At 41.9% G+C, this 27,327-nt stretch overlaps 1 protein-coding gene across 2 annotated transcripts in view; it reads left to right on the top strand.

Moving 5' to 3' along the window:
* The window catches only part of OCA2 (OCA2 melanosomal transmembrane protein), a 470,182-nt gene that overhangs the window by 258,452 nt on the left and 184,403 nt on the right, over nt 1-27,327 (top strand). For both annotated transcript variants that reach the window (XM_088025221.1, XM_028087266.2), the window contains 3 exons: nt 390-449; nt 1,040-1,144; nt 24,864-24,957. In XM_088025221.1, coding sequence (XP_087881347.1) covers nt 390-449; nt 1,040-1,144; nt 24,864-24,957 — 259 coding nt within the window. The remainder of the gene's footprint in view (nt 1-389; nt 450-1,039; nt 1,145-24,863; nt 24,958-27,327) is intronic.

Raw genomic sequence — 27,327 nt, 5'->3', positions numbered from 1 at the left:
GTTGAACTTCAAAATGAAATTTGAAATGCAACTTACTTGAAAGACCTTCTATATGGAGTGACATTTCATTATGTACAGTTGAACAGTGCTCCTATACACCGATCCTAAAGAGATGGCATTCCATTCGAATGTAAATTTAATGTGGACAGTAACACAAATCAATGAGAAATTCCTGCCTGTGGTATTGTGCTTTCTTTTCAGAGAATCTGTGCCTATCTGATAGTAAATTATTTATAAACTGTGTATTTGAGTCTGATCCTTTATAAGACATGAGAGCCTGGACCAGCCTTATGTTCACTTGTTTTCATTTTAAAGACATGTTTCTTTGAAAAAAATTGCATGTAGTCTTAGTTTTAAACTGATTCTTATCATATATCCATTTCTCCTAGGCACTGGCACATCTCCACTTAATAGAATATGTTGGAGAACAGACTGCTTTGCTAATAAAGGTACATTAAATACTGCAATAAAATGTGCTTCAGCCACTGTTACTTTGATTTTGTAAAAAAAAATAATAATCTGGTAAGAATAGGTCACAAATTATGTAAAAATTATAGCAGGGAACATTTTTTATCCCGTGTAGCCTAGAGATGAAGAGAGATTTTTTCCAAAGAATATATAATTACAGATGCCTGCAATTTTGCTATTAGCTTTCAGTTAAAACCATCTAAGGAGAGCAATAGAGACACCAGTGTTAGTAAGTGAATGCACAGCCCCAGGGGGAGATAAGATCTGTGTAACCAGTGTGTGCTGCCACCAAGAATGGGGCTACCATTCTCCCCTCCCCAGGGGCTGGTTGGCTTGGGGGTCGCTGGGAATCACTCTCCTCAGTTTCTTGTAGACCCAGCTGAGGCTCCCAGTATTAGCCAGGAAAGCCCAGGCTGGTTCTGTTTGCACACCTGGGTTTGCCTTGGTCTTCTCTTATGTGAAAGGAAGTACTGACATCCCTGTGAGTCCCTCATGTCTTACCATCCTCAGTGTGTGTGATTTATCAGTGCCACTATGCTCCATAGCACTGCTATTATCTGCTCCTTTCCAGATGGTCCCAGAGGATCAGCGCCTCGCCACTGCCATCATCCTGGTGGTCTGGGTTTCAGCCATTGCATCATCCTTGATTGACAACATCCCATTCACCGCAACAATGGTGAGTTGCACCATTCCTCCATGTGATAAGGACCCGACTTTCAGCCTGGACATGATCTGGGCTCAACAGAGGAAGCAGAGAATGAACCTTGTCCCTTTGCTGTGCTCATAGCTATAGAGGAAAGATGTGGCAAAGCTTGGGGCCAGCTGTGCCAGGGGTGCTGAGTCCATACTGCAGGCTGGAATCCATGGGCTTGCAGCTGCGGTGGGCAGTGCAACAGTAATTAGTTGTTTCACGGTTAGCCCAACTGAGAGCTGTCGCACCTCATGGAAAAGACAATCTGTTTATTTTTTTCTTTCTTAAAGAAGATTGTAAGATACCAAAGACAGGCTGGTTGAAGACATTCATCCTTTATTCCCTGTGAATACAAAAGCTGTTCTAACTGGTCTGTGTGGCTTCACGTGCTTGGCTTGGGCAGAATTTTGAGTTCTCTGTGTGGTCCTGACTGCAGCTGAGATTGGGGGATACACATTAAAAGCCTTACTTATGGGCGCCTGGGTGGCTCAGTTGGTTAAGCGACTGCCTTCGGCTCAGGTCACGATCCTGGAGTCCCAGGATCGAGTCCCACATCGGGCTCCCTGCTCAGCGGGGAGTCTGCTTCTCCCTCTGACCTTCTTTCCTCTCATGCTCTCTCTCTACCATTCTCTCTCTCTCTCTCAATAAATAAATAAAAATCTTAAAAAAAAAAAGCCTTACTTATACAAGGATGATGAGCCCGGTTTCTGCTGTGTCTTCTGACATCACTGATAGGTGTACAGCAGAATTGTGAATCCCTGGTGTGACAATGTAAAGGCAGGAATGGGAGCTTGCATATAGGAACCTAAGGTCCTGTCATGAACACCTGAGGTTCCAGGTGTGCTAAGCATGTGTGAACACTCCTCATGACTGTATTCTGGACAGGGTAATTTTCCCTGTTCTTGTGATGTTGAGGGCCCAACCATACTCCTGCACAACAGCCTGTGCAAGGGGGCTCCCATGACATTCATCCCCTTGTATCACACTGGGAATCACGTGGGACCCTTGGAAGTAGAGCAGAGAACCTGGCAGTGAGGAGTAGGGCAGTGCTTCTCTCTCCCACAGGACCTTAGGCTGACCTGGCACTCGATGTCACTCACTCATTGCCTCAGATTGTCTGCAGGTTGGCTCTCTAGTACCTAGCTTTTATTCTTCCATGGTCTGGGTTTGGTAATTATGAGCTAATTTTGTGGCTATTATTTTATCATGAAGTCCTGAGTGAAAGAAGTTGTACAGATGTTGTAGAATATCCTGGTTTGGGCTCAACAGGCATTATCAGAACTGTGGCTGTGATGCTGTGGCCCCACAGAAGGCCAAGAGCAGCGGCATTTCTCAAGCGGACGAAGGCAGCTGGGCCCTGGGCTTCTGAAATGCCAGGTCAGCTTGTGTGTGCCTTCCATTCTCAGATGAGGTAGTCTCCAGAAGACCCAGCATGTGTGAAACCAGGAGACCACACAGTGCGGCCACAGCCAAACCCTGATCTGCCCTTAGGGCTCTGCATGTTCATGAAGCTGCTACACCCTGCCTCCTGGGGAAGCTTCTAGGTTTCAGGACCCATATGCTCTCTGGGAGTGGATGAGAGCATACCTATTGTTAGAAATTTAAGCTCCTGGGGGGCGGAGCAAAATGGCAGAGGAGTAGGAGACCTGGATTTTGTCTGGTCTCAGGAATTCAGCTGAATGGGGATCAAACAATTCTGAACACCTACGAACTCAACAGGAGATCAAAGAGGAGAGTAGCAACAACTCTCTGAACAGAGAAGCAACCACTTACTGGAAGGTAGGATGTGCGGAGAAGTGAATCCGAGGCGATATTTGGGAGGATACACAGTGGGGGAGGGGGCCTCCGTCGACCGCTTCTGGCAAGTGATAGAGCTGCGGAGCACAAAATTGGAACTTTTAGAAGTCGGCTCTGCTGAGGGACTTCGCTCCCGTGGCTAAGCAGGGGGTGGAACCCTCGCGGGACAGTGTGGTCTCAGGACCCTCGGGGTCACAGAAAAACCGGGGGTGCCTGAGTGCAGCAGAGCTCCAGGTATTGGAGTGGGGAAGCCAGCTGCAGAGATGGAGCCGAGGCGTGGGCTCTCAGCTCGGGGTTGCCATAAACTGTGATCCGCGGCCCAGTTGGGCCACTGCTCCTCCAGCAGGGACCCAACAAGCAGCAGAGCTGGGGAGACTCCCCTTCCTTCCCCGGGAGGAGAGGCGCGGGAGCGCACCACAGGGATCTGCTGGGTTTGGACACTCCACACGGGGTCGGGTGCCAGAGATAGAAATGCTCGGTCACAGGCCGGGTGAGCATAGAGTTCGGCCAGAGACCAGGGAGATGGGAGTGACTGGCGGCGCACTGAGGAGCGGGGCCCCAAGTTCTCGGCTCCTCTGGGTGGAGATTGGGAGGCCACCATTTTCACCCTGGTCCTCCAAAGCTATACTGAGAGCTTGCAGGGAACAAAAGCTCCTGAGAGCAAACCCAAGAAGCGTGCTTAGCCTCGACCAACAAGGGCGGGGCAATTCCGCCTCCAGCAAAGACATTTGGGAACCACAGCAACAGGCCACTCCCCCAGAACATCAGCACGAACAGCCAGCAAGCCAAGACCAAATTTACCGATCAAGGAGAATGGGAGAACTCCAGCGCTAGGGGAATACTGCACATAGAATTCATGGCTTTTTTTTACCATGATTCCTTAGTTTTTCAAAGTAAATTTTTAACTGTTTTTTTTTTTTAATTTTTCTTTTTCCATTTTTCAAACATCTTATCAATCCCTTTTTTAAAAAAACATTTTTTATTTTTCATTTTTAGAGTCATATTTGATCCCTTCATAGTAGTTACCCTTATTTTTGGCATATATATATAAATTGTTCTCTCTTTAAAATTTTAAGATACAGTTTCTTCTAACAGATCAAAATATACCCTAAATCACTAGTGTATGGCTTTGTTCTAGGCTCCTGCCTGATCACATTCTCTCCCTTTTTTTTTTTAATTTTCTTCTTTCTTTTTTCAAACAACTTCTTATCTTATCAATTCCTTTTATAAAATCTTTTATAATTTTCATCTTTACAGTCATCTTCCATCCCTTCATTGTATCAACCCTTATTTTGTACATAGATAAGTCTTTCTTCCTTTAAAATTTTAGGAGGCACTTTTTTCTAACAGACCAAAATACGCCCAAAATCTAGTGTGTGGCACTGATCTCTGCACTACCCTGATCATATTTGATCATATTCTGTTTTTTTTTTGTATTGTTCTGTTTTTGTTTTTATCTTTTTCTTTCTGTTTTCTTTTTCTTTATCTTTCTTTTTTCTTTCTTTCCCATTCTTTTCCCCTGGTTTCAGGTCTTTTCTGATTTGTATAGAGTATATTTGCTGGGGACGTTGTTAACCTGTTAGCATTTTGTTCTCTCATTCATCTATTCTCCTCTGGACAAAATGACAAGACGAAAAATATCACCTCAGCAAAAACAACAAGAGGTAGTACTGTCTGCCAGGGACCTACTCAATACGGACATTAGTACGATGTCGGACCTAGAGTTCAGAATCATGACTTTAAAGATACTAGCCGGGCTTGAAAAAAGCGTGGAAGTTATTAGAGAAACCCTTTCTGGAGAAATAAAAGTACTAAAATCTAACCAAGTCGAAATCAAAAAGGCTATTAATGAGGTGTAATCAAAAATGGGTGCACTAACAGCTAGGATAAATGAGGTAGAAGAGAGAATCAGCGATATAGAAGACCAAATGATGGAAAATAAAGAGGCTGAGGAAAAGAGAGATAAACAACTACTGGACCACGAGGGCAGAATTCGAGAGATAAGTGATATGATAAGACAAAACAACATTAGAATAATTGGGATCGCAGAGGAAGAAGAAAGAGAGAGAGGGGCAGAAGGTATATTGAGCAAATAATAGCAGAGAACTTCCCTAATGTGAGGAAGGAAACAGGCATCAAAATCCAGGAGGCACAGAGAACCCCTCTCAAAATCAATAAAAATAGGTCAACACCCCGACATCTAATAGTAAAACTTACGAGTCTCAGAGACAAAGAGAAAATCCTGAAAGCAGCTCAGGAGAAGAGATATGTAACCTACAATGGTAGAAATATTAGATTGGTAACAAACTTATCCACAGTGACCTGGCAGGCCAGAGAGGACTGGCATGATATCTTCAGAGCACTAAACGAGAAAAATATGCAGCCAAGAATACTATATCCAGCTAGGCTGTCATTGAAAATAGAAGGAGAGATAAAAAGCTTCCAGGACAAACAAAAACCAAAGGAATTTGCAAACACAAAACCAGCCCTCCAAGAAATATTGAAAGGGGTCCTCTAAGCAAAGAGAGAACCTAAAAGCAGCATAGATCAGAAAGGAACACACACAATATACAATAACAGTCACCTACAGGCAATACAATGGCACTAAATTCATACCTTTCAATAGTTACCCTGAATGTAAATGAGCGAAATGCCCCAATCAAAAGACACAGGCTATCAGATTGGATTAAAAAACAAAACCCATTAATATGCTGTCTGCAGGAGACTCATTTTAGACCCAAAGACACCCCCAGATTGAAAGTGAGGGGCTGGAAACCATTTACCATGCTAATGGACACCAAAAGAAAGCTGGGGTGGCAATCCTTATATCAGACAAATTAGATTTTAAAACAAAGACTGTAATAAGAGATGAAGAAGGACACTATATCCTACTTAAAGGTTCTATCCAACAAGAAGATCTAACAATTGTAAATATCTAGGCCCCTAACATGGGAACAGCCATTTTTATAAGGCAATTAATAACAAAAGCGAAGAAACACATTGGCAACAATACAATAATAGTGGGGGACTTTAACACCCCCCTCACTGAAATGGACAGATCATCTAAGCAAAAGGTCAACAAGGAAATAAAGACTTTAAATGACACAGTGGACCAAATGGACTTCACAGATATATTCAGAACATTCCATCCCAAAGCAACGGAATACACATTCTTCTCTAGTGCCCATGGAACATTCTCCAGAATTGATCCCATCCTAGGTCACAAATCACGTCTCAACCGGTACCAAAGGATTGGGATTATTCCCTGCATATTTTCAGACCACAATGCTTTGAAACTAGCACTCAATCACAAGAGGAAAGTCGGAAAGAACTCAAATACATGGAGGCTAAAGAGCATCCTACAAAGGAATGAATGGGTCAACCAGGAAATTAAAGAAGAATTAAAAAAATTCATGGAAACCAATGAAAATGAAAACACAACTGTTCAAAATCTTTGGGATACAGCAAAGGCAGTCCTGAGAGGAAAGTATATAGCAATACAAGCCTTTCTCAAGAAACAAGAAAGGTCTCAAATACACAACCTAACCCTACACCTAAAGGAGCTGGAGAAAGAACAGCAAATAAAGCCTAAACCCTGCAGGAGAAGAGAAATAATAAAGATCAGAGCAGAAATCAATGAACTAGAAACCAAAAGAACAGTAGAACAGATCGACGAAACTAGGAGCTGGTTCTTTGAAAGAATTAACAAGATTGATAAACCCCTGGCCAGACTGATCAAAAAGAAAAGAGAAAGGACCCAACTCAACAAAATCATGAATGAAAGAGGAGAGATCGCAACCAACACCAAAGAAATACAAACAATTATAAGAACATATTATGAGCAACTCTACGCCAGCAAATTAGATAACCTGGAAGAAATGGGTGCGTTCCTAGAGATGTATCGACTACCGAAATTGAACCAGGAAGAAATAGAAAAGCTGAACAGACCTATAACCACTAAGGAAATTGAAGCAGTCATCAAAAATCTCCCAACAAACAAAAGCCCAGGGCCAGATGGCTTCCTGGAGGAATTCTATCGAACATTTAAAGAAGAATTAATACCTATTCTCCTGAAACTGTTCCAAAAAATAGAAATGGAAGGAAAACTTCCAAACGCATTTTATGAGGCCACCATTACCTTGATCCCAAAACCAGACAAAGACCCCATCAAAAAGTAGAACTATGGACCAATATCCTTGATGAACACGGAAGCAAAAATTCTCACCAAAATACTAGCCAATAGGATCCAACAGTCCATTAAAAGGATTATTCACCATGACCAAGTGGGATTTAGCCCTGGACTGCAAGTTTGGTTCAACATCCACAAATCAATCAACGTGATACAATACATTAACAAAAGAAAGAACAAGAATCATATGATCCTCTCAATAGATGCAGAAAAAGCATTTGACAAAGTACAGCATCCTTTCTTGATCAAAACTCTTCAGAGTATAGGGATAGAGGGTACACACATCAATATCATAAAAGCCATCTACAAAAAACCTACAGTGAATATCATTCTCAATGGGTAAAACTGAGAGCTTTTCCCCTAAGGTCAGGAACGCGGCAGGGATGTCCACTGTCACCACTGCTATTCAACATAGTATTAGAAGTCCTAGCCACAGCAATCAGACAACAAAAAGAAATCAAAGATATCCAAATCAGCAAAGAGGAAGTCAAACTCTCACTCTTTGCAGATGATATGATACTGTACGTGGAAAACCCAAAAGACTCCACCCCAAAACTGCTAGAACTGAAACAGGAATTCAGTAAAGTAGCAGTATATAAAATCAGAAATGGACCCTCAACTCTATGGTCAACTCAGCTTTGACAAAGCAGGAAAGAATGTCCAATGGATAAAAGACAGTCTCTTCAACAAACGGTGTTGGGAAAATTGGACAGCCACATGCAGAGGAATGAAACTGGACCATTTCCTTACACCACACACAAAAATAGACTCCAAATTGTTGAAAGACCTAAACGTGAGACAGGAGTCCATCAAAATCCTAAAGGAGCAACCTCTTCGACCTCACCCGCAACAACTTTTTCCTAGAAACATCGCCAAAGGCAAGGGAAGCAAGGGCAAAATGAACTGTTGGGATTTCATCAAGATAAAAAACTTTTGCACAGCAAAAGAAATAGTCCACAAAACCAAAAGACAACCGACAGAATGGGAGAACATATTTGCAAATGACCTATCAGATAAAGGGCTAGTATCCAAAATCTATAAAAAACTTATCAAACTGAACAGCCAAAGAACAAATAATCCAATCAAGAAATGGGCAGAAGACATGAACAGACATTTTTCCAAAGAAGACGTCCAAATGGCCAACAGACACATGAAAAAGTGCTCAACATCGCTCGGCATCAAGGAAATCCAAATCAAAACCTCAGTGAGATACCACCTCACACCAGTCAGAATGCCTAAAATTAACAAGTCAGGAAACGACCGATGTTGGTGGGGATGCGGAGAAAGGGGAATCCTCCTATACTTTTGGTGGGAATGCAAGCTGGTGTAACCCCTCTGGAAAACAGTATGGAGGTTCCTCAAACAGTTGAAAATAGAGCTACCATACGATCCAGCAATTGCACTACTGGGTATTTACCACAAAGATACAAATGTAGGGATCTGAAGGGGTACATGCACCACAATGTTTATAGCAGCAATGTCCACAATAGCCAAACTGTGGAAAGAGCCAAGATGTTCATCGACAGATGAATGGATAAAGAAGGGTGGTATATATACCCAATGGAATATTATGCAGCCATCAAAAAGAATGAGATCTTGCCATTTGCAACGATGTGGATGGAACTGTGTTATGCTTAGTGAAATAAGTCAATTATAGAAAGACATGTATCATATGGCCTCACTGATATGAGGAATTTTTAATCTCAGGAAACAAACTGAGTGTTGCTGAGTGGTGGGGGGTGGGAGGGATGGGGTGGCTGGGTGATAGACATTGGGGAGGGTATGTGCTATGGTGAGCGCTGTGAATTGTGCAAGACTGTTGAATCACAGATCTGTACTTCTGAAACAAATAATGCAACATATGTTAAGAAAAAAGAAAAAGAAGAAGATAGTAGGAGGGGAAGAATGAAGGAGAGTAAGTCAGATGGGGAGACGAACCATGAAAGTCGATGGACTCTGAAAAACAAACTGGGGTCCTAGAGGTGAGGAGGGTTGGGGGATGGATTAGCCTGGTGATGGGTATTAAAGAGGGCACATTCTGCGTGGAGCACTGGGTGTTATGCACAAACAATGAATCATGGAGCACTATATCAAAAACTAATTATGTAATGTATAGTGATTAACCTAATAAAAAAAAGAAATTTAAACGCCTCCATTTTCTAAAAATATGACACTTTCGATGTTTTCATTTTAACAATTAATTTTGTTACCTAAAATTTAAATTAAAAAATCAAGAGAATCACGGAAGGTAGCATAACAAATATCTGTATGCTTACAACCCAAAATGAGGAAATTCAAACATTCATTCTCTTTGTCTCGGGTTTTCGTGTTTGTTTTATCAACGTGACATTCTCTGTTCCATCCCTTAACCTCCAGGATCATGTCCATTTTTCCCTGTACTGAGAGGACTACCCCCATGAATCTGGGGCACATCCATTCATTTGATGGCCCACTATGGAAGGGACCAAGGGAAAGATCTTGGTTATGTGAATCAACATGGACAGACACCAAATGCTGAGAGACCAAGGATACAGCTATTGCATAAATTGGCAGGCAGCTTTCTAAAACTGCCAAATCAGTTCTGTGACTCAGCAGGTTGGTGGGTGGTGTCCACAGTGGCTGCATCAGAGGAGAACATGGAGAGCCACCCAGGTTTTCACCTTAGACTGGAGGGCCCAAACAGATCTGAAGCCACCTTAGTCTGGAGGACCCTAAGAGGTCTGGCTGGTGGGTGGAATTTTATGTTGGTGACATTCCCATATTCTCAGCTTTGCTGTTTTCCTGGGGGCTGAACAAGAAGACCCAAGAAAATTTTGTGGAAATACTGTCAGGTCAATAACATGGGTAGAGATAGGTTTGCCTGCCTGTGACCATCAGATATGCAGTGAACACACTGGAGCTGCAACCCAGGTCCCTGCTACCCAGTGTGCAGAGGACACCCTGTTTCAGCCCAACTTCATTCTGCTGTGAGAACACGCTCTGGCCAAAGTCATCCTCCAGGTCAACATGACACATGTCTGTGGAGATTTTAACATGTGTGGAAACTTCATTAAAAAGGATCAGAAAGCTGACAGATGCATTCAGCATTTCCAATGACTAGGAATGCTGGCAGACGTGCTGGTAGGGAGACTGAGGCTGTGCCTGACAAGGTTGTGAGGCATCTACTCAAAGTTCCTTTAGAAAATTATGAGCATGATTCCATTATTCCAAGGCAGTGAGTTGGAGAGACAAAACAAAGCCCATCTCTTCCTGGGTGGTGTCTTCTCTCTGGAGTGTGTCTTTAGGTTGGGGGGGGGCATTCCTCCAGTAGTCATACTATTAACCGTGAGCTGAGAGCAGCAGGTAGGAAGCACTATTCACATTTATTCATGGCATTTCTCTTCTTCCAATGGTCAGAGAAGAACACCAAATAATTCAGGAAATGCAAAAGACTTAAATTCTAACTGGCAGGATCATGCTATTGAATTTTTGCTTATTTCACAGTATCCAGAGTCGAAAGAACTAGATCATAGATGGGCTTATCTCTCTAATTTGGCTGGATGGGGCTTCAGTGAAAATTACAACATGAGCACAGCCAAGCTTTGGAAGAGCACCCCAGGGCTTTTTTGGGATTAGATTTGCTCCTTTAAATTTTCCTTATTCCTTGGGCTCTCCCCTTCATTTTGACTTTTGCTAATCTTTAATGGTAATACTATTAAACAATTATATATATATAATTGTTATATATATAATATATAATAATATATATTTAATATATAATACTGTTAAACAATTATAAACATTATTAGGTCAACTTAATATTGATATTCCATCATTGTTTAGGGCAACCAGAATAGACATGAAGCCTCTGAAGCAGGAAGCTTGAAGCCCTCTCTCTCCTCTTAACTCTGTGTCATTGTTAATTCCTCACTTGCTTGGGGCAGAGTGGGGCCCAAAGGGCTGAGGCCATGGGAGGCACTGGGGGTTTTTGATGGTGGCTCTCCATCAATTAGTTTGGAAATATTTCCTTTTTGTTTTGTCTTTAATTTTTAATTAATTAGTTAATTAATTTTTAAGTAGGCTCCGCACCCAGCATGGAGCCCAGTGTGGGGTTCGAACTTACGACCATGAAAAGCAAAACCTGAGCCTAGATCAAGAGTCATACACTTAACTGACTGAGCCACTCAGGAGCCCCTTTAATTTTTATTTTTTTAATTGAAGAATAGTTAACATACGTTATGTTAGTTTATACAATATAATGATTCAACAATTCTATACATTACTCAGTGTTCATAGCCTTGAGTGTATTCTTTTCTTTTTTTTTTTTTTAGTATAGTTGATGCACAATGTTACATTAGTTTCAGGTGTACAACATAGAGATTTGACAAGTTTACACATTATGCTGTGTTCACCACAAGTGTAACTACCATCTGTCCCAATACATTCCTATTATTATATCATAACCGTATCCTTTATGCTATGCCTTTTATTTCATTGACTAATTCATTCCATAACTGAAAGCCAGTATCTCCCATTCCCTTTCACCCATTCTGCCCAACCCCCTACCCTGCTCCCCTCCGGCAACCATCAATTTCTTCTCTGTATTTTATATATACATTTTATAAATGTATTTTATAAATTTTATAAATACAGACCTAAAGTCTGATTCTGCTTTTTGTCTGTTTATTCATTTGTTGTTGTTGTTTTAGATTCCATTTACCATTTATGAGTGAAATCATATGGTATTTGTCTTTCTCAGCCTTAACAAATATTTCCATACATGGTAAACCCATTAACATCTGTGCCTCACCTTCCTTACCCTTCCTGTCTACAGCTGATAAGGAGATGTGGGAGCCACACATGAACTCAGACCTGCTTTTGTAGGCACCTTCTTAGGTCTCCCCAGTACATTGTACTAGAGACTGTATTGGAAACCTGCAATACATTGCTAATGACTGAGAATTCCCTGACAACCTTTCTCCCTTTAAACCTTATCTTTTCAGCCTCTTTTGCTTGAGCAGGAAGAATTCTCAGGCTATTTTCAAGTTAAAATGTGATTATTCTTGTCCTGGATGATGAATTCAAAGGATGGTAATTTATGCACATAATTTTGTGGGTTTTCTCTGACTTCTTGGATCCTCATCATTATCTGTATTATCATTCAGCCTTGGTGAAAGTCAGTTTTTCATGGCTTATTCTCATGTACCTTCTTCCTTTAGGTCTTTGTAGTATAGTATCCTCCCAGCTAGCTGCCCTGCAGGAGGTGCTAGGGCAGAGGGCAGACTGCTGTAACCCCTGACAAAGAAAAATGCTCTTGCAGGGTATTAAGTCAGAAGCATTTCACATTTGCTTTTGTTGTTTACATAATCTCATTTTGTTTTCATTCATCTTCTCTTAAAACATCCAGGATCAAAATAATGTGGAGGGTCGAACCTGGTCCAGCAGATTGCAGTTGGGTTTAATAACATGAGCATTTGTAGCAATTAACAGTTCAGGTTCTGGAGAAGGTGGGTCTGGACTTGGTACAAGCTGAGGACGCACTGGATTAGAGAAAAAGAAACGATAGCAGCAGAGAGATGCTGTTTTCCCCATTAGGTTGGTGGAGCTCCTGCAGTTGGATCACTGTGGTACTGGCAGGCTGTCAGGTTGGAAGTCAGCCCCTTGGGACAGTGCACAACTTCTTTGGGAAGGGCTTCCCCCTTCCCAAAGAGAATGGGCTCTGAGGGGCCCTGCAGTGCCTAGGCTGAGGGTCCTTCACCTTCTATGACCCGAGGACTGACCTCTACACTGCCGGATCCTAGCTCCATGGCACTCCATAAAAAAAAAGTCACACATTTGGGGCATCAATAGCCTCAGAGAAGGTTGATCACAGCATGTCCCAGAGACATAGGAAAACAAACAATAAATTGTAAGAACACTCAGGGAGGTTTTAAGCATTGAACAAAAAATACTTTCTGGAACTAAAACCCATAACTTTTTAAAAATGTTGAATAATGAATTGAAGAAAAGTCAGTGTTAGGCCTGAGTTAGTGGGTTTGAAGCCAAGTGAAAGAGCTAACTAAAAGTACAGAGAAAAAGTACAAAGGAACAGAATCATGAAAAAAGATAAGAGATTTGGTGAGACCCAGGAGACCAAGCATGGCATCATAGGAGCAATGATAGGAGTTCCAGGAAGAAGGAAAGGAATGCATTGGATTGACAATGAGCAGCCCCTCCATCTCAAGTGGAGTCTGGGTGGCAGCAGCTTTGGAGCATGTACAAATGCATGCCTTAGCTACCCAGACCTGCCAAGTCAGAACCTGCACCTGGACAAGATGCTGGGTGACCACCTGCACATGTGCTGGGCTGGGCCAAGTCTCCATCCGGGGGTGTTCCCCTACCATTATCAATATGCCTGCCACTGCAGAACTACAATCCCACCCTCTCCACTCTCAGGAGCCCCTATGAAGATGCAAGCTGTCCTTAGTATTTGCCTGGGGGCACATATTAAATTTCACACAAAAAGAATCTGACCAGGAGTAGGTAATTCCTCATAGGCCCAAGCACTTTCCCATCTATCAGAGATGGCTGGGACAAGTCTCTAGGTTGAGTGTCCAAATTTAATGTCTCACCTGGGGACAGATGGCAGGCATCAGCAGCAAAATGACAACCAGCAAGAGTGCTAGCTGGGGATAAGTGAACACTGACCCCAGTGGTGGTGGGTTTAAGGAAGGCAGGTGATAGGGAGGGTAGGTGTGGTGGATTAGAGGAAGAGCAGGTGTGCTGGGCCCAGGGAGAGCAGGTGTGGTGGGTGCAGGAAGGGCAGGTTGTGGGCATAGAGGGCAGGGTGCACTGGGTCAGAGGGAGGGCAATACCTGTCTGGCTGTGATGCATCTTCTCCCTGCAGGGAAGTAGGCTTGATGTATGAACTTATTTGATTTTTCAAAAAAAAAAAAAAAAGCAGGTATCACTATTTTTCTATGAAAAATTCTCAACTCTCAAATGTTGATAATAAATTCAAATTTCAAAACTGACCCTGCTGGCTTCTGCACTTTACATTCTCTTTCACAGAACAGCCTCTCCTCTTGGTACTCACTGTGAGGTTATACTGGGTTGTCCTAGGACAGCTGTCCACCTGAAAAGTGCTGTGCCTGTCCCTTTGGCATTGCCTTGTGCCCCAGAGCAGCCACTTGCCCTGAGAACAACTGCTGCTTCCTGCTATTGCCTACCTGGGCCACCTCAGCCCCTCTCTGGGCATCTCCTGCCTCATGTCTCTTTCATTCTTATAAGGGACAGCCTGGCCAGCCTCCCTTTAATTGTTAATTCTCCTGCACTCAGTCAGGAGCCATCTCTCCCAGGGTCCTGGATCAGATGCCCATTGTAGGGGTTAGAGGTCAGGCAGCAAGACATGTGTCCTCCTGCTCAGATACCTGAAAAAGAGCTTTATATGTATTTTTAGATGAAATAATACTACAGTATTTAAATATAAGTGTATAGATTTAAAAGAATGATGGAATGCTTTTGTTTAATAATGTCAATATATGCTAGCAATTACATTCTTGGTAACTACTTTAAATTAGGATGACAAATTTTACATATTAACTTAAAATGTATGAGCTAGCCACATTTTTTTTTTTCAGGATTCCTTGGGGGCATAGCTGAAGTGACTAGGCCAGAGGTGGGCACTCAGCTGGTCTTCTTGTACAGTGCTGTGTGCTGGGCTGATGCAAGTAACGTTTCATGGGGTGATGGCTGTCCTAGGATGACCTTGTAGCAATATCAAGAAAAGAAGTTGTTTTGTGCAGACCCAAAGCCAAACCAGCAATCTCAGGGGAACACAAAGGGTCTGGGCTTGGCACACCATGCGGTGTGTGTAGCCCTGGCGGGCATCCCAATGGGCCTTGATGTAGGCAGCAGTCCAACCTTACCTGTGTTCCTCCCTGTTTTGGGGATCACTTGGGGTTCAGCTGGGATCAGTCCAAGCAGAGCCTTTCCCTACACCTGTATGATTTTCAACATCCACAGGGCCATGATCCAGGATCCACTCCTTAGTCTCTTTCCATGGGCCCTCCATTGTCTAGGACATCCATTGTCTAGGACTGAAAGCAACTCACTTTGATGATGTATGGAAGATCTGGAAATTGATTCCCTTAATACTACCCACGTGCTTTAGCTCCCTTAAAGTCTTTGTGTACCCCCAAGGAGAAATGTAACCCAGTTCTGGACCCTGCTCTAGAGTTGTTGCTGATATCTTTGTGACCCAAGTCAACAGCCCTTCCAGCTGACCAACCCTCCTTTACACTCTTTCCTCCGTAAACACCTATCTATCATTACTGTTATTAAGATTATCTCTGTGTATTAATCCCCAACTCCCTTGCCTCTATTTGGTTTCACAGTCTTCCTTTGGCAAAGTACCACCTATTGCCAGGTGAAGCCTGTCCCCTGCCTCCCCACCCCACATGCACAGACAATGGAGCCTAGCAGCAAGCACCTGCGTTGCCATCTTGCTTCCCAGCCATAGCACTTCCCTCACTGTTGCCTGCCACACAACTTCTCCTTGGGCCTCATCCTCCCAAGACTCTTGACAGCTTCTGCACACCTCTTCTCTCTTTGAGCCTCCAGTGCCCTTCCCTTCCTTCCTAGCAGTTGATAACCTTGCTTCCCCTTTGTGACAAGATAAAGGCAGTCATGTGGGATGTTCACAAGCAGTGACTATTGTGGCTGCCTGGGGCATCCTACCTTCCTTCCAGTTATATGGAGGGGATTCCTATTCTCAGGGGAGGCCAGCCCCTCCACCTGGCACCAAAGCCACAGTTCTTTCCTGCATAATTTTATTTTTCACTCTCCACTACATCATTCTTATCAAGATCTAAACACGCTGCCATCTCTCTCTCATGAAGACCCTCAGTGAGCCACGCATCTCTGTGACTCCCTTCCCTTTCCTCCACTCCCTTTAACAACCAAACTCTTTGAAAGCACTGTCTATCCTTACCATCCTCATTTTGCTGTAATCCCTCTTCATTTTCCTCTTGACCCCACTGCAAGACCTCATGGTATTCACCCTTGTGATAAATCCAGTGATGCTCCTGGTTCTCTTCTAACCTGGCCTGTCAGCAGCACATGGTGGAGGCAACCTCTCTGCTCCTTGGGATCCTTTACATATCTGGCTCCTCAAGGTTCTTCTCCTACCTGTGCAGCCACTCCTCCTTGGTCTCCTTCCATAGGCCCTCTTCACCTTCCAGTTCCCAAACACTGGACTCAGTTCTGGCCACTTCATTCCCTAGACTCATTGCAAGTGGTCTCATCTAAGCTTATGCTCTAAATTCCACCTACTCCTGGGCTTCTTTGGGGCTCAGGTACCCCAGTTGCCCCCTCACCTCTCCACTGAGATGCCTCCATTGAGGCATCTCAAACTTAACATGTCCCAAACCAAATCCTGATTCCATTCTTCCTCAATCTTCCCCACTTCCATAAAAATTTCATTTTCTCAGTTCCTCAGGGCCCCAAATCTTAGAACCGGCCCGACCCCTTGCTCTTTCTTATAACATACAGCCAGCAGCCCTTTGAAACTTTTAAATATGGCCAATTTCCATAGTCTTTACCACTGCCCCCAAATCCGAGCCAACATTCCCTGCCTGTGTATTGCAGTCACCTCCAAATTGTTCTGTTTCCACTCTTGCTCCACCCCCAAGCATCCATTCTCTACTGAGGAATCCCACTTCCCTCAGCACAACTCAGAGTCTTGCAGTCATGCCTTACCGATCTGGCAACCATCACCTCTGATTGCACTTCCTATCACTCTTCTCTTTGTCCATTTAGCTCCAGCTTCACTGGCCTTCTTAGCTTTCCTTGGACATGTCAACAAGCTCCTGCCTTAAGGTCTTTGTACTTTCTATTCTTTCTACCTGAGACTCTTTGCACAGATCATTAGGAGCTTGGTCTTGCCTCCTCATCTTTTATTAAGTTTTCTTAAAATATTGCCCAGTGCTAAACTGATGCCCCCTTATCTCCTTTGTGCTTATTTTTTCTCCATAGCACGTAATTCCACCTAACATTGTGTATTTTACTTGTTTTGATCTGTTTAGTTGCTTAATGTTTACCTTTAAATCAAATTACACATTCATATAAAGTGCTAAATCAATCTAGAATTCTTATTAAAAAATAACACTTTTATATAACCTTCATCTCATCTCTTTTTCTAGTGGAAAACTTTGTCATAATTTGCTGCCTTTTAATTTTATTTTTTGTTTCTTGAATGATGTTATCTGTGTTTCAGCTCCTTCTGTGGCCTTGTCCTCTTTTGCCTGAGTCCTAGCATCTTTCCATTTGTCTCATATCTGGAGAGGCACAGATTGCCTTAAGTTCAGGCTTTTGGTGCCAAATTTCATAAGGGGTATTGGTATATAGTTTTCTTGTAGTGTCTTTGCCTAGCTTTGGTATCAAGGTAGTGCTGACTTCATAGAATGAGTAAGGAAGTATTGCATCCTCTTTAGGTTTAGGAATAGTTTGAAAAGGATTGGTGTTAATTTTTCTTTAAATATTTTTAATTTAAAACGTTAAAACATTTCTTAAATGTTTTAAATGTTTTGTAAAATTCACCAGTTTGGAAGTGTTCCCTTCTTTTCAATATTTTGGAAGTTTTTTTCAATATTTTTTTATTATGTTCAGTTAGCCAGCATATAGTACATCATAAGTTTTTGTTGTAGTGTTCAATGACTCATTAGTTGCGTATAACACCCAGTGTTCATCACCACACATGCCCTCCTTAATACCCATCACCCGGTTACCCCATCCATTCACCCCCCTCTCTTCTGTAACCCTCAGTTTGGTTTCTGGAGTCCAGAGTCTCATGCTTTGTCTCCTCTCTGATTTCTTCCCATTCAGGTTTCCCTCCCTTCCCCTGTGGTCCTCCACACTATTCCTTATGTTCAACATACGAGTGAAACCATATGATAATTGTCCTCCTTTGCTTGACTTACTTCACTTAGCATAATCCCCTCCAGTTCCATCCATGTCATTGCAAATGGTGGGTATTCGTTGTTTCAGATGACTGAGTAATATTCCATTGTAGATATGGACCACATCTTCTTTATCCATTCATTTGTTGAAGGGCATCTTGGCTCTTTCCACCATTTGGCTATTGTGGACATTGCTGCTATGAACATTGGGGTGCATGTGCCCCTTCTTTTTACTACATCTGTACCTTTGGGGTAAATACCTAGGAATGCAATCGCTGGGTCATAGGGTAGCTCTATTTTTAACGTCTTGAGGAACCTCCTTACTGTTTTCCAGAGTGATTGTACCATCTTGCATTCCCACCAACAGTGTAAGAGGGTTCTCCTTTCTCCACATCCTCGCCAACACTTGTTGTTTCCTATCTTGTTAATTTTGACCATTCTAACTGGTGCATACAAATGGCTAACAGACACCTGAAAAAACGTTCAGCATCACTAGCCATCAGGGAAATACAAATACTTTGGAAGACTTTGGGAAGGATTGGAATTAATTCTTGAAATGTTTAGTAGAATTCGCCAGTGAAACTATCTGGTCTTGGGCTTTTTTTTTTTCTTTTTAAGACTTTTCATTATTTATTCAATCTCCTTACTAGTAATGGGTCTATTCAGATTGTCTTTTTGTGTGTGTGTGTGATTCGGTTTTGGCAGGTTGTGTGTTTCAAGGAATTCATCCATTCCTTCTCGGTTGTCTAACTTGTTGTCATATAACTGTTTATAGTAGTCTCTTATGAGCCTATGCAATTCTGTGGTGTCAGTTGTGATGTTTCCTTTTCCATTTCTATTTATTTGAGTCTTCCTTTTTTCTTAGTCTAGCTAAAGGTTTGTCTGTGGTTTCCTTTTGCTCATTAAACACACTTAAGACAGTTGATTTAACATATTTGACTAATAATTCTAATGTCTGGGTTTCAGGGATGGTTTATGTCAAATTATTTTTAATTTTTTCACCTGAAAATGAGCCATACATTCCTATCTCTTTGTATGTTTTGTAATTTTTTTTTGTTGAAAACTGGGCATTTTCAGTATTATGTTGTAATAACCCTGGAGATTTAATTCCCCTATTCCTCAGGGGGTGCTAAATCTTGCTTGCTGAAAGGCTAGAGCCATTCATTTCTGACTTTTCCAAACTTTTTTTTGCAAAGTGTGCATTTTTTGTTGTTGTTGTGTGCAGCCATTGGTGTTTCTCTTCTATTATTTCTATAGTAAAGCAGTATTTTGAAAAAAAAATTTTCTTAAGGGGGTGTACAAATAGTTTCATGAAGTCTCCTGGAAGCTGTTTCATCCCTCAGGGATTAAAACAATGGCCAGCATCTGGGCTGACTCTCAGGGATCAAAAGCAGTGGTCAGTAATCAACACACATACCCAGTTTTTGGAGGACAAGATCCTTATTGTCCACCTTGCTAGCAGGAAGTTGCACATAAAGGTGGCTATCTGCCACAAGGCTGGGAGTATGGAGAATGGTAACCAGTATAAGAAAGGCCAAAATTAAATAGCTTCTTTTTTAATCGCTTCCCTGGTTCCTGCAAGTGTTTGTCCACACTCCACGTTTCCAGAATAGTTAAAAGCATATCTCAGAGACATTGTGGGTTTTATTCTAGACCATACAATAAAGCAAATATTGCAATTCAGTGAGTCAAATGCAGTTTTTTGTTTTTTAGTGCATATAAAGTTATGCTTACACTAAATGTAGCCTATTAAGTGTGTAATAGCATTATGTCTAAAAAACAATGGACATTAACTTAATTTAAAAATACTTTATTGCTAAAAATGCTAACCAGCAACTGAGCTTTCAGCGAGCCGCAATCTTTTTGCTGGTGGAGGGAATTATCTTCATGTTGATGGATGCTGACTCATCAGGGTGGTAGTTGCTGAAGGTGGGGGTGGCTGTGGCAATTTCTTAAAACCAGAAAACAATGAAGTTTGCCACATCTATGGACTCTTCCTTTCATGAACAATTTCCCTGTAGCACGTGATGCGCTTTGATAGCATTTTACCCACAGTGGAACTTCTTTCAAAATTGAAGTCAGTCCCCTCAAAATCTGCTGCTGTTTTATCAGCTAAGTTTATGTAATATTCTAAGTCCTTTGTTGTCATTTCAACACTCTTCACAACCTTTTCACCAGGAGTAGATTCCATCTCAGAAAACCACTTGCTTTGCTCATCCGTAAAAAGCAACTCCTCATCTGTTAAATTTTCATCATGAGATGACAGCAATTCAGTCACATCTTCAGGCTCCACTTCTGATTTTAGTTCTCTTGCTATTTCCATCCCATCTGCAGTTGCTTCCTCTACTGAAATCTTGAACCCCTTAAAGTCCTCCATGAGGGTTGGAATCAGCTTCTTCCAAACTCCTGTTCATGTTGATATTTGGACATCTTCCCATGAATCATGAATGTTCTTAATATCATCTAGAATGGTGAATCCTTTCCAGAAGTTTTCCAATCGACTTTGCCCAGAACCATCAGAGTAATCACTATGGCAGTTATAATATTAAAAAATCTTTTTCCTAAACAATAAGACTTGAAAGTTGAAATTATTTCTTTTTTTATTTTTAAAGATTTAATTTATTTATTTGACAGAGAAAGAGATAGTGAGAGAGGGAACACAAGCAGGGGGAGTTGGAGAGGGAGAAGCAGGCTTCCCGCTGAGCAGGGAGCCCGATGTTGGGCTTGATCCCAGGACCCTGGGATCATGACCTAAGCCGAAGGCAGATGCTTAATGACTGAGCCACCCAGGTGCCCCCAAGTTGAAATTATTTCTTGATCCATGGGCTACAGAATGGATGTTGTGTTAGCAGGCATGAGTACAATATTAATCGCATTGTACATCTCCATCAGAGCTTTTGGGTAACCAGGTGAATTGTTCATGAACAGTGATATTTTGAAATAAATCCTTTTTTTTTTTTCTGAGCAGTAAGTCTTGACAGTGGGCTTAAAATATTCACAAAACCATTTTGTAAACAAATGTGTTGTCACCCAGGCTTTGCTGTTACATTTTTAGAGCACAGGTAGAGTAGATTTAACATAATTCTTAAGGGCCCTCAGATTTTTAGAGTAGTAAATGAACATTGGCTTCAACTTCAAGTCATCAGCTGCATTACCCTCTAGGAAGAGAGTCAGCCTATCCTTTGCAGCTTTGAAGCCAGGCATTGAGTTTTCCTCTTTACCTATAAAAATCCTAGATGGCATCCTCTTCCAATAGAAGGCTGTTTTGTCTACATAAAAATCTATTATTTGGTGTAGTCACCTTCATTAATTATCTGAATCGGATCTGGATAACTTGCTGCAGTTTCTACATCAGCACTTGCTGCTTCACCTTGCACTTTTATGTTATGGAGACAGCTTCTTTCCTTAAATCTCATGAACCAACCTCTGCTAGCTTCAAACTTTTCTTCTACAGCTACCTCACCTCTCAGATCTCATAGAATTGAAGAGAGTCAGGGCCTTGCTCTGGATTAGACTTTAGCTTAAGGGAATGTTGTGGTTGGTTTGATCTTCTATCCAGATCACTAAAACTTTCTCCATATCAGCAATAAAGCTGTTTTACTTTCTTATTTATGTGTTCACTGGAGTAGCACTTTTAATTTCCTTCAAAAACCATCACCATGACAAAAATAATAATAATGAAAAAGCTTGAAATATTGTGAAAATTACCAAAATGTGACACAGAGATCCAAAGTGAGCAAATGCTGTTGGAGAAATGGCATGCCAATTGACTTGCTCCATGCAAGGTTGCACAGACCTTCAACTTGTAAACAATGCAGTATCTGTGAAGCACCATAAAGGAAAGTGCAATAAAGAAGGTATACCTGTATTGTTATGGATTGAATTGTATCTCCCCAAAAGATAGGTTAAAGTCCTAATCCCAGGTTTCTGAAATTGTGACCTTATTTGGAAAATAGGATCTTCATAGAGATCTTGAAATTAAAACTAGTTCATTAGGATGGGCCCTAATCCAATATGACTGGTATTCTTATAAAAAGGGGGAGTTTGCATGCAGAAGCAGGCATGCAAAGAAGGAAGAACATATGAAGACACATAAAGAGAAGTTGGCCATGTCACTGGAGTAAGGCACCTATAAGCAAGGATTGTTGGCAACCACCAGAAGCTAGGAGAGGCAGGAAGGATCTTCCCCTAGAGTTGTCAGGGAAAGCATAGCCCTACTAACAGGATTTCAGACTTTGTAACTGTGAGACAATGTATTTCTCTTGTTTCAAACTACTTTGTTATGGCAGCCCTTGGAAATTTATACAGTTACTTCATAGTTGTTGTCTTCAATCATTGTTTGGGTGGAGGGCTGGATTTCTGGAGTTTCCTATTCTGCTATCTTCTATGACATCCTTATTTATTATTTAATTTTTTTTCTCTCTCTCTGCTTACTCTAATGTAAGCTCTGTGAGGGCAGGGAATTTTGTCTCATAGGAACTGCTATGTGCACATAGCATTAACAGACAAGTACTGCAGCAATAGGTCATTTCTGAATAATAATTGAATGCTTTAAGACACAAAGGAACATGGACAAGGTAATATGGTCCCACCCTCGTAGAGGAGGAAGGTGTGTCTTAAATGTAACAATGGCGATGTTTCTAGGAAGAAGTTGCTGTGGCTGAGGTCGAAGAGGTTGCTGCCTGTGTTCTCCTCTAGGATTTTGATGGACTCCTGTTTCACATTTAGGTCTTTCAACCATTTTGAGTCTATTTTTGTGTGTGGTGTAAAGAAATGGTCCAGTTTCATTCTTCTGCATGTGGCTGTCCAGTTTTCCCAACACCATTTTTTGAAGAGACTGTCATTTTTCCATTGGACATTCTTTCCTGCTTTGTCAAAGATGAGTTGACCATAGAGTTGAGGGTCCATTTCTGGGCTCTCTATTCTGTTCCATTGATCTATGTGTCTGTTTTTGTGCCAGTATCATACTGTCTTGCTGATGACAGCTTTGTAATAGAGCTTGAAGTCCAGAATTTTGGTAATGTATGGTGATTAACATAACATAAAATTAAAAAAAATGTAACAATGGAAGTAAGTTCTGGGCATAATGTGATATAAAACATCAGCCACTTTGGGAAAGTCAGGGAAGGTTCTAGAGGACAGATGCCCAATCCTGTGTGAAGCTGCACTTTTCTTGCTCCTCCAAAGAGCCAAAACTTCAAGTTTGAAACTGCCTTTGTGACAACATTTGGGTTCATTATGAGACAACAAAAGCCAAGATTGAAATATGCCATGAGGGCTGCTCAGGGGCTCCTGTGCCAGGAGTTTCTGTTTCTTCCAGTTAATATTTGGGGCTGCCAAAAATGAAAAAGTGAGCTTTTTAAAATGCTCCTATGACCCAACAAATAGTGAGGGCTCTTTCTTAGACATTACAAGGCAACTCTGGATGACTGTATGCAGGGCTGGCCGAGCAACATGTGTAGTAGGCTGGTAGAGAGGAGTGTGTGCAGTAGGTGCATAGGTCTGCAGGTTGGCTGCAGCCTACTGACCAGTCTCTGCTGGGGCTGATGGGGCCCCCTCAGCATGTCCTCCCTCTGGGGACCCCATAGGGCCGCAGTATTTCCTAGGGCATACTCTTCTCATGGCTGAACCTGAAGCTCCAGAGAGGCTTGCAGTAACATGGGATGCTTCTTTCTAGTCCACCTACCTTTCATTGGTCAAAGCAAGTCACTGGCTAAGCCCAATGTCAGTGGGGTGGGGGAATGGATCTTTCTGCCCCACTGGGGCCCACCACAGAGGCATGCATGTAGAGTCCTACTGCAGGGATAAAGAACTAGGGAGTGACCCAATCTTCCTAGATAAACAACAAGGCATTACTTTTTATGATATCAAGTGACCTGCTCTCCAGAAGAGCATGGTTCTGCTGTCCCCTGATTCTCTACAGCAAATGAAATCACATGTCACATATCTTCCCATTGGTTTCAGCTTTCTTCTTGTGACTTTGGGAAATCCTTTCTGAAGGGATTACCATTGGAGCCCCCCCCCCCAGAGATGTTCACAAAAGGCAACTTCCCTATGGCAGCAGATTCAAGGGTCCCTCCTTAATATCTTGTGGGCTGCCCTGAAGTGCCTAGCAGTGACAATATAGACCAACATTCCTCCCAAGCCAGCTGGAAACAGGCCTCATGGCTACATCCTCCCTCTGGCTACATTCTCCTACATTAGCAACATGAGCCACAAGGGGGCATGCTTTTGGAACACAAATTTCTTACAGAAGCTTTGCAACTGCTACATTTTTTTTATAGCAATAATGTAAAATTCATCTCTGTCAGAAAGATACACTGGATGCTAGCATGACTTACTAGAAAATACTACTTTCTAGTTATTGAATCGATACCTGTTATCATAAGAACATCAGCAGGGTCGGGAAGACTGCACAGAGGGCCGTGGTGAGAAGTGGTTTAGCACAGGTTTGCCATTTTGCAGTTTGGAATCAGAGAACTGTGTTCAGGTTCATTTTGGTCACTTATAAGATATGTGTCTCTCCATGCCTTGATTTCCTCATCTATCAATTGAAGGAATAACAAATACACCTGAGAGATGTTTGAGGATTAGATAAAATATGTGCATGGAGTTAGGATAGGACTTGGTCCACTGCAGGGCTAAGAAATGCTGGCTAGATGGTTATGGTTATGGTCCCAACCACTGCAGGAGGTTCTACAGGATTTTACTGAAAAAGTGTTTTGGATCTTGCAAATCAGTTACAGTACAGGAAGCTCCTCTGTGTTTCCATGATGTGATTTTAGTGTTCTTTCCTCTACAGATTCCTGTGCTCCTGAACCTCAGCCAAGACCCTGAAGTCAGCCTGCCTGCACCACCACTCATGTATGCCCTGGCACTTGGTGCCTGCCTGGGAGGTAAGGGGGTGCTGATGCATGCAGGGAAGGGGCCACTGACACTGTAGTGACCCCAAACTGATGGTTTATACATGCCTAATTGAAAGTAAATTAAGGAGAGTTTGGATGATTTCCTGAGTAGAAACCCACCTTCAGCTTTGACTGAAGCAATTCTAGAGGTGAAGCCTGTCCCTTTCCCCCTCTGCAGAACGTCCCCTGACATCCCAAGACCACAGCCTGGGGATGATCATTACTGACACATCTCAAAGTGAATGTGCTCCCACACTGCACCCACACTTTACCCACACAGATGTGGCTTATGTTTAGAAACAGATTTTGAATCAGAAGCCATCCTCAGTTGTAGTTTTTATTCCCTCCATAAGGGGTTGGGAAGTGATGAATGGGTAAGCAAAGAACTAGAGACCTTAACCTAAGAGTAAGAAGAAAGATTAAATTTTTTTCTTTTTTGGAGAGGGGTGTTGTCCTTTAGAGAATTTGAGAAGTGAATTAGTGAAAGTGTCAGGAGAGACTAACTTCTGGTGAGCAAACAGAGGGTTTTGATAATCTTTTGAGGGAGGTGTGTTAGAGTTAGAGTCCTCATATTTGGGAGGCCTATCACCTTTGGGACCACAAGAGGATTTTGGAGAATCTAAGATAAACATACCAGATACATTTTAAGTTTTTATTCTTAAATCCAGGCATGCTTAGATAATCCAGCTTGCTTTGTTCTTTGATTGATCTCTGTTAAATCAATAAGTTTCTGTTTAGTTTATCTCTTTGTTTATAAAGGGGGATTAATGTTATTCAGTGAAGTTGCTATGATTTCTGGAGGCAGCTAATTCACCTCATTCAGCAATTGAGACCTCAAGTTCTTATGCAACTATAGATCTGTTAAAATGGCCCCCATTTAAGCATTAGCCCCCAGAAAAGCAGTAACTGTGTTCACAGCTACATTTAACATCAGTGATAGAAACAGAATCCAGGGGGACGTGGAAATGTGTCCTTTGTGTGGGACTTTGTTCATTAAACCTCACTGAGCATCTGCTATAACCTGACATTGTGCTTTTGAGTGAGACGGTCACCTAAGCTAAGGTTACACCTTAAACAGATATGTCCTCTCATGGTGGAATGCACAGAGTGCTTAGGGAGCACCAGAGAGAGACTAGAGGAAAAGTCAGAGAAGGTCCTCCAGAGAGGAAACTTTTGAGCTGGGTCTCAGAGGGTGAGAAGCCTCTTGGGCTAGTGCTGATTCCCCAGAACATGTAGAATGAATGCGGATGGGATTATCAAAGACAGAAATTAACAAGGACCATATATATGGCTGCTAGCCTAAAATACAAATCAACACCTGTTGACTGAGGCCCTTTTGAAAGCAGGGATACAGCTGTAATGAATAATAAATGTATTAAGCCTTGGGGTCTTTTTAACTTAGTAGCTCTGGTCATTGAATGACACTTGTTCCTGGATTGCAGATGCCCAGTTGTGCAGAGTGTTAACTCTACACTTATTCTGTCAGGGACCCTCTTTCATTGACTCAGTTTGGAATTACTTTTTTAAAATTTGTGGCAAGGCTGTTAAATCACAGACCTGTACCTCTGAAACAAATAATATATGTTTTTTAAAAAAGAAGATAGTAGGAAGGGAGAAATGAAGGGGGGGAATCAGAGGAGGAGACAAGCCACGAGAGACTATGGACTCTGAGAAACAAACTGAGGGTTCTAGAGGGGAGAGGGGTGGTGGGATGGGTTAGCCTGGTGATGGGTATTAAAGAGGGCACATATTGCATGGAGCACTGGGTGTTATACGCAAACAATGAATCATGGGACACTACATCAAAAACTAATGATGAGATGTATGGCGATTAACATATAATAAAATTAAAAAAATAAAAATTGTGGCAAAATGTACATGGCATACAATTTACAATTTTAACCATTTTTAAGGCTGTACAACATTAGCATTAGAGAAAGTAAATTAAAACCACAGTAAGATATCATCACATACTTATAAGAATGGCTAAAATAAAAATAGTAACAACACCAAATATTCACAAGGATGTGGGGAAACTGGATCACTTATACATTATCACTGGGGCTATAGAAGGTACCATCACTCTGGAAAACAGTTTGGCAGTGTATTTAAAAACTTAACCTGCAACTACCATAAAACCCAGCAATTGCACAACTGGGCATTTATTCTACAGAAATGAAAACTTATGTTCATTCAAAACCTACATACAAATGTTGATGGAAGCTTTATTTGTGATAGCCAAAAAGTAGAAATAAACCAGATGCCCTTCAGTAGTAAATAGTTAAACAAACTGTGGTACATCCCCACCATGGAATGCTACTTGACAGTAAAAAGAAATTAAGTATTGACACACAAGGCAAC

Source organism: Eumetopias jubatus, unplaced genomic scaffold (genome assembly GCF_037043125.1).
Source record: "Eumetopias jubatus isolate StellerSeaLion01/CBP00866 unplaced genomic scaffold, mEumJub1_p1.0 scaffold_7, whole genome shotgun sequence".
NCBI lineage: Eukaryota > Metazoa > Chordata > Mammalia > Carnivora > Otariidae > Eumetopias > Eumetopias jubatus.
The sequence above is the reverse complement of the archived record's forward strand: the minus strand, read 5'-3'. Positions and strand labels throughout refer to the sequence as shown.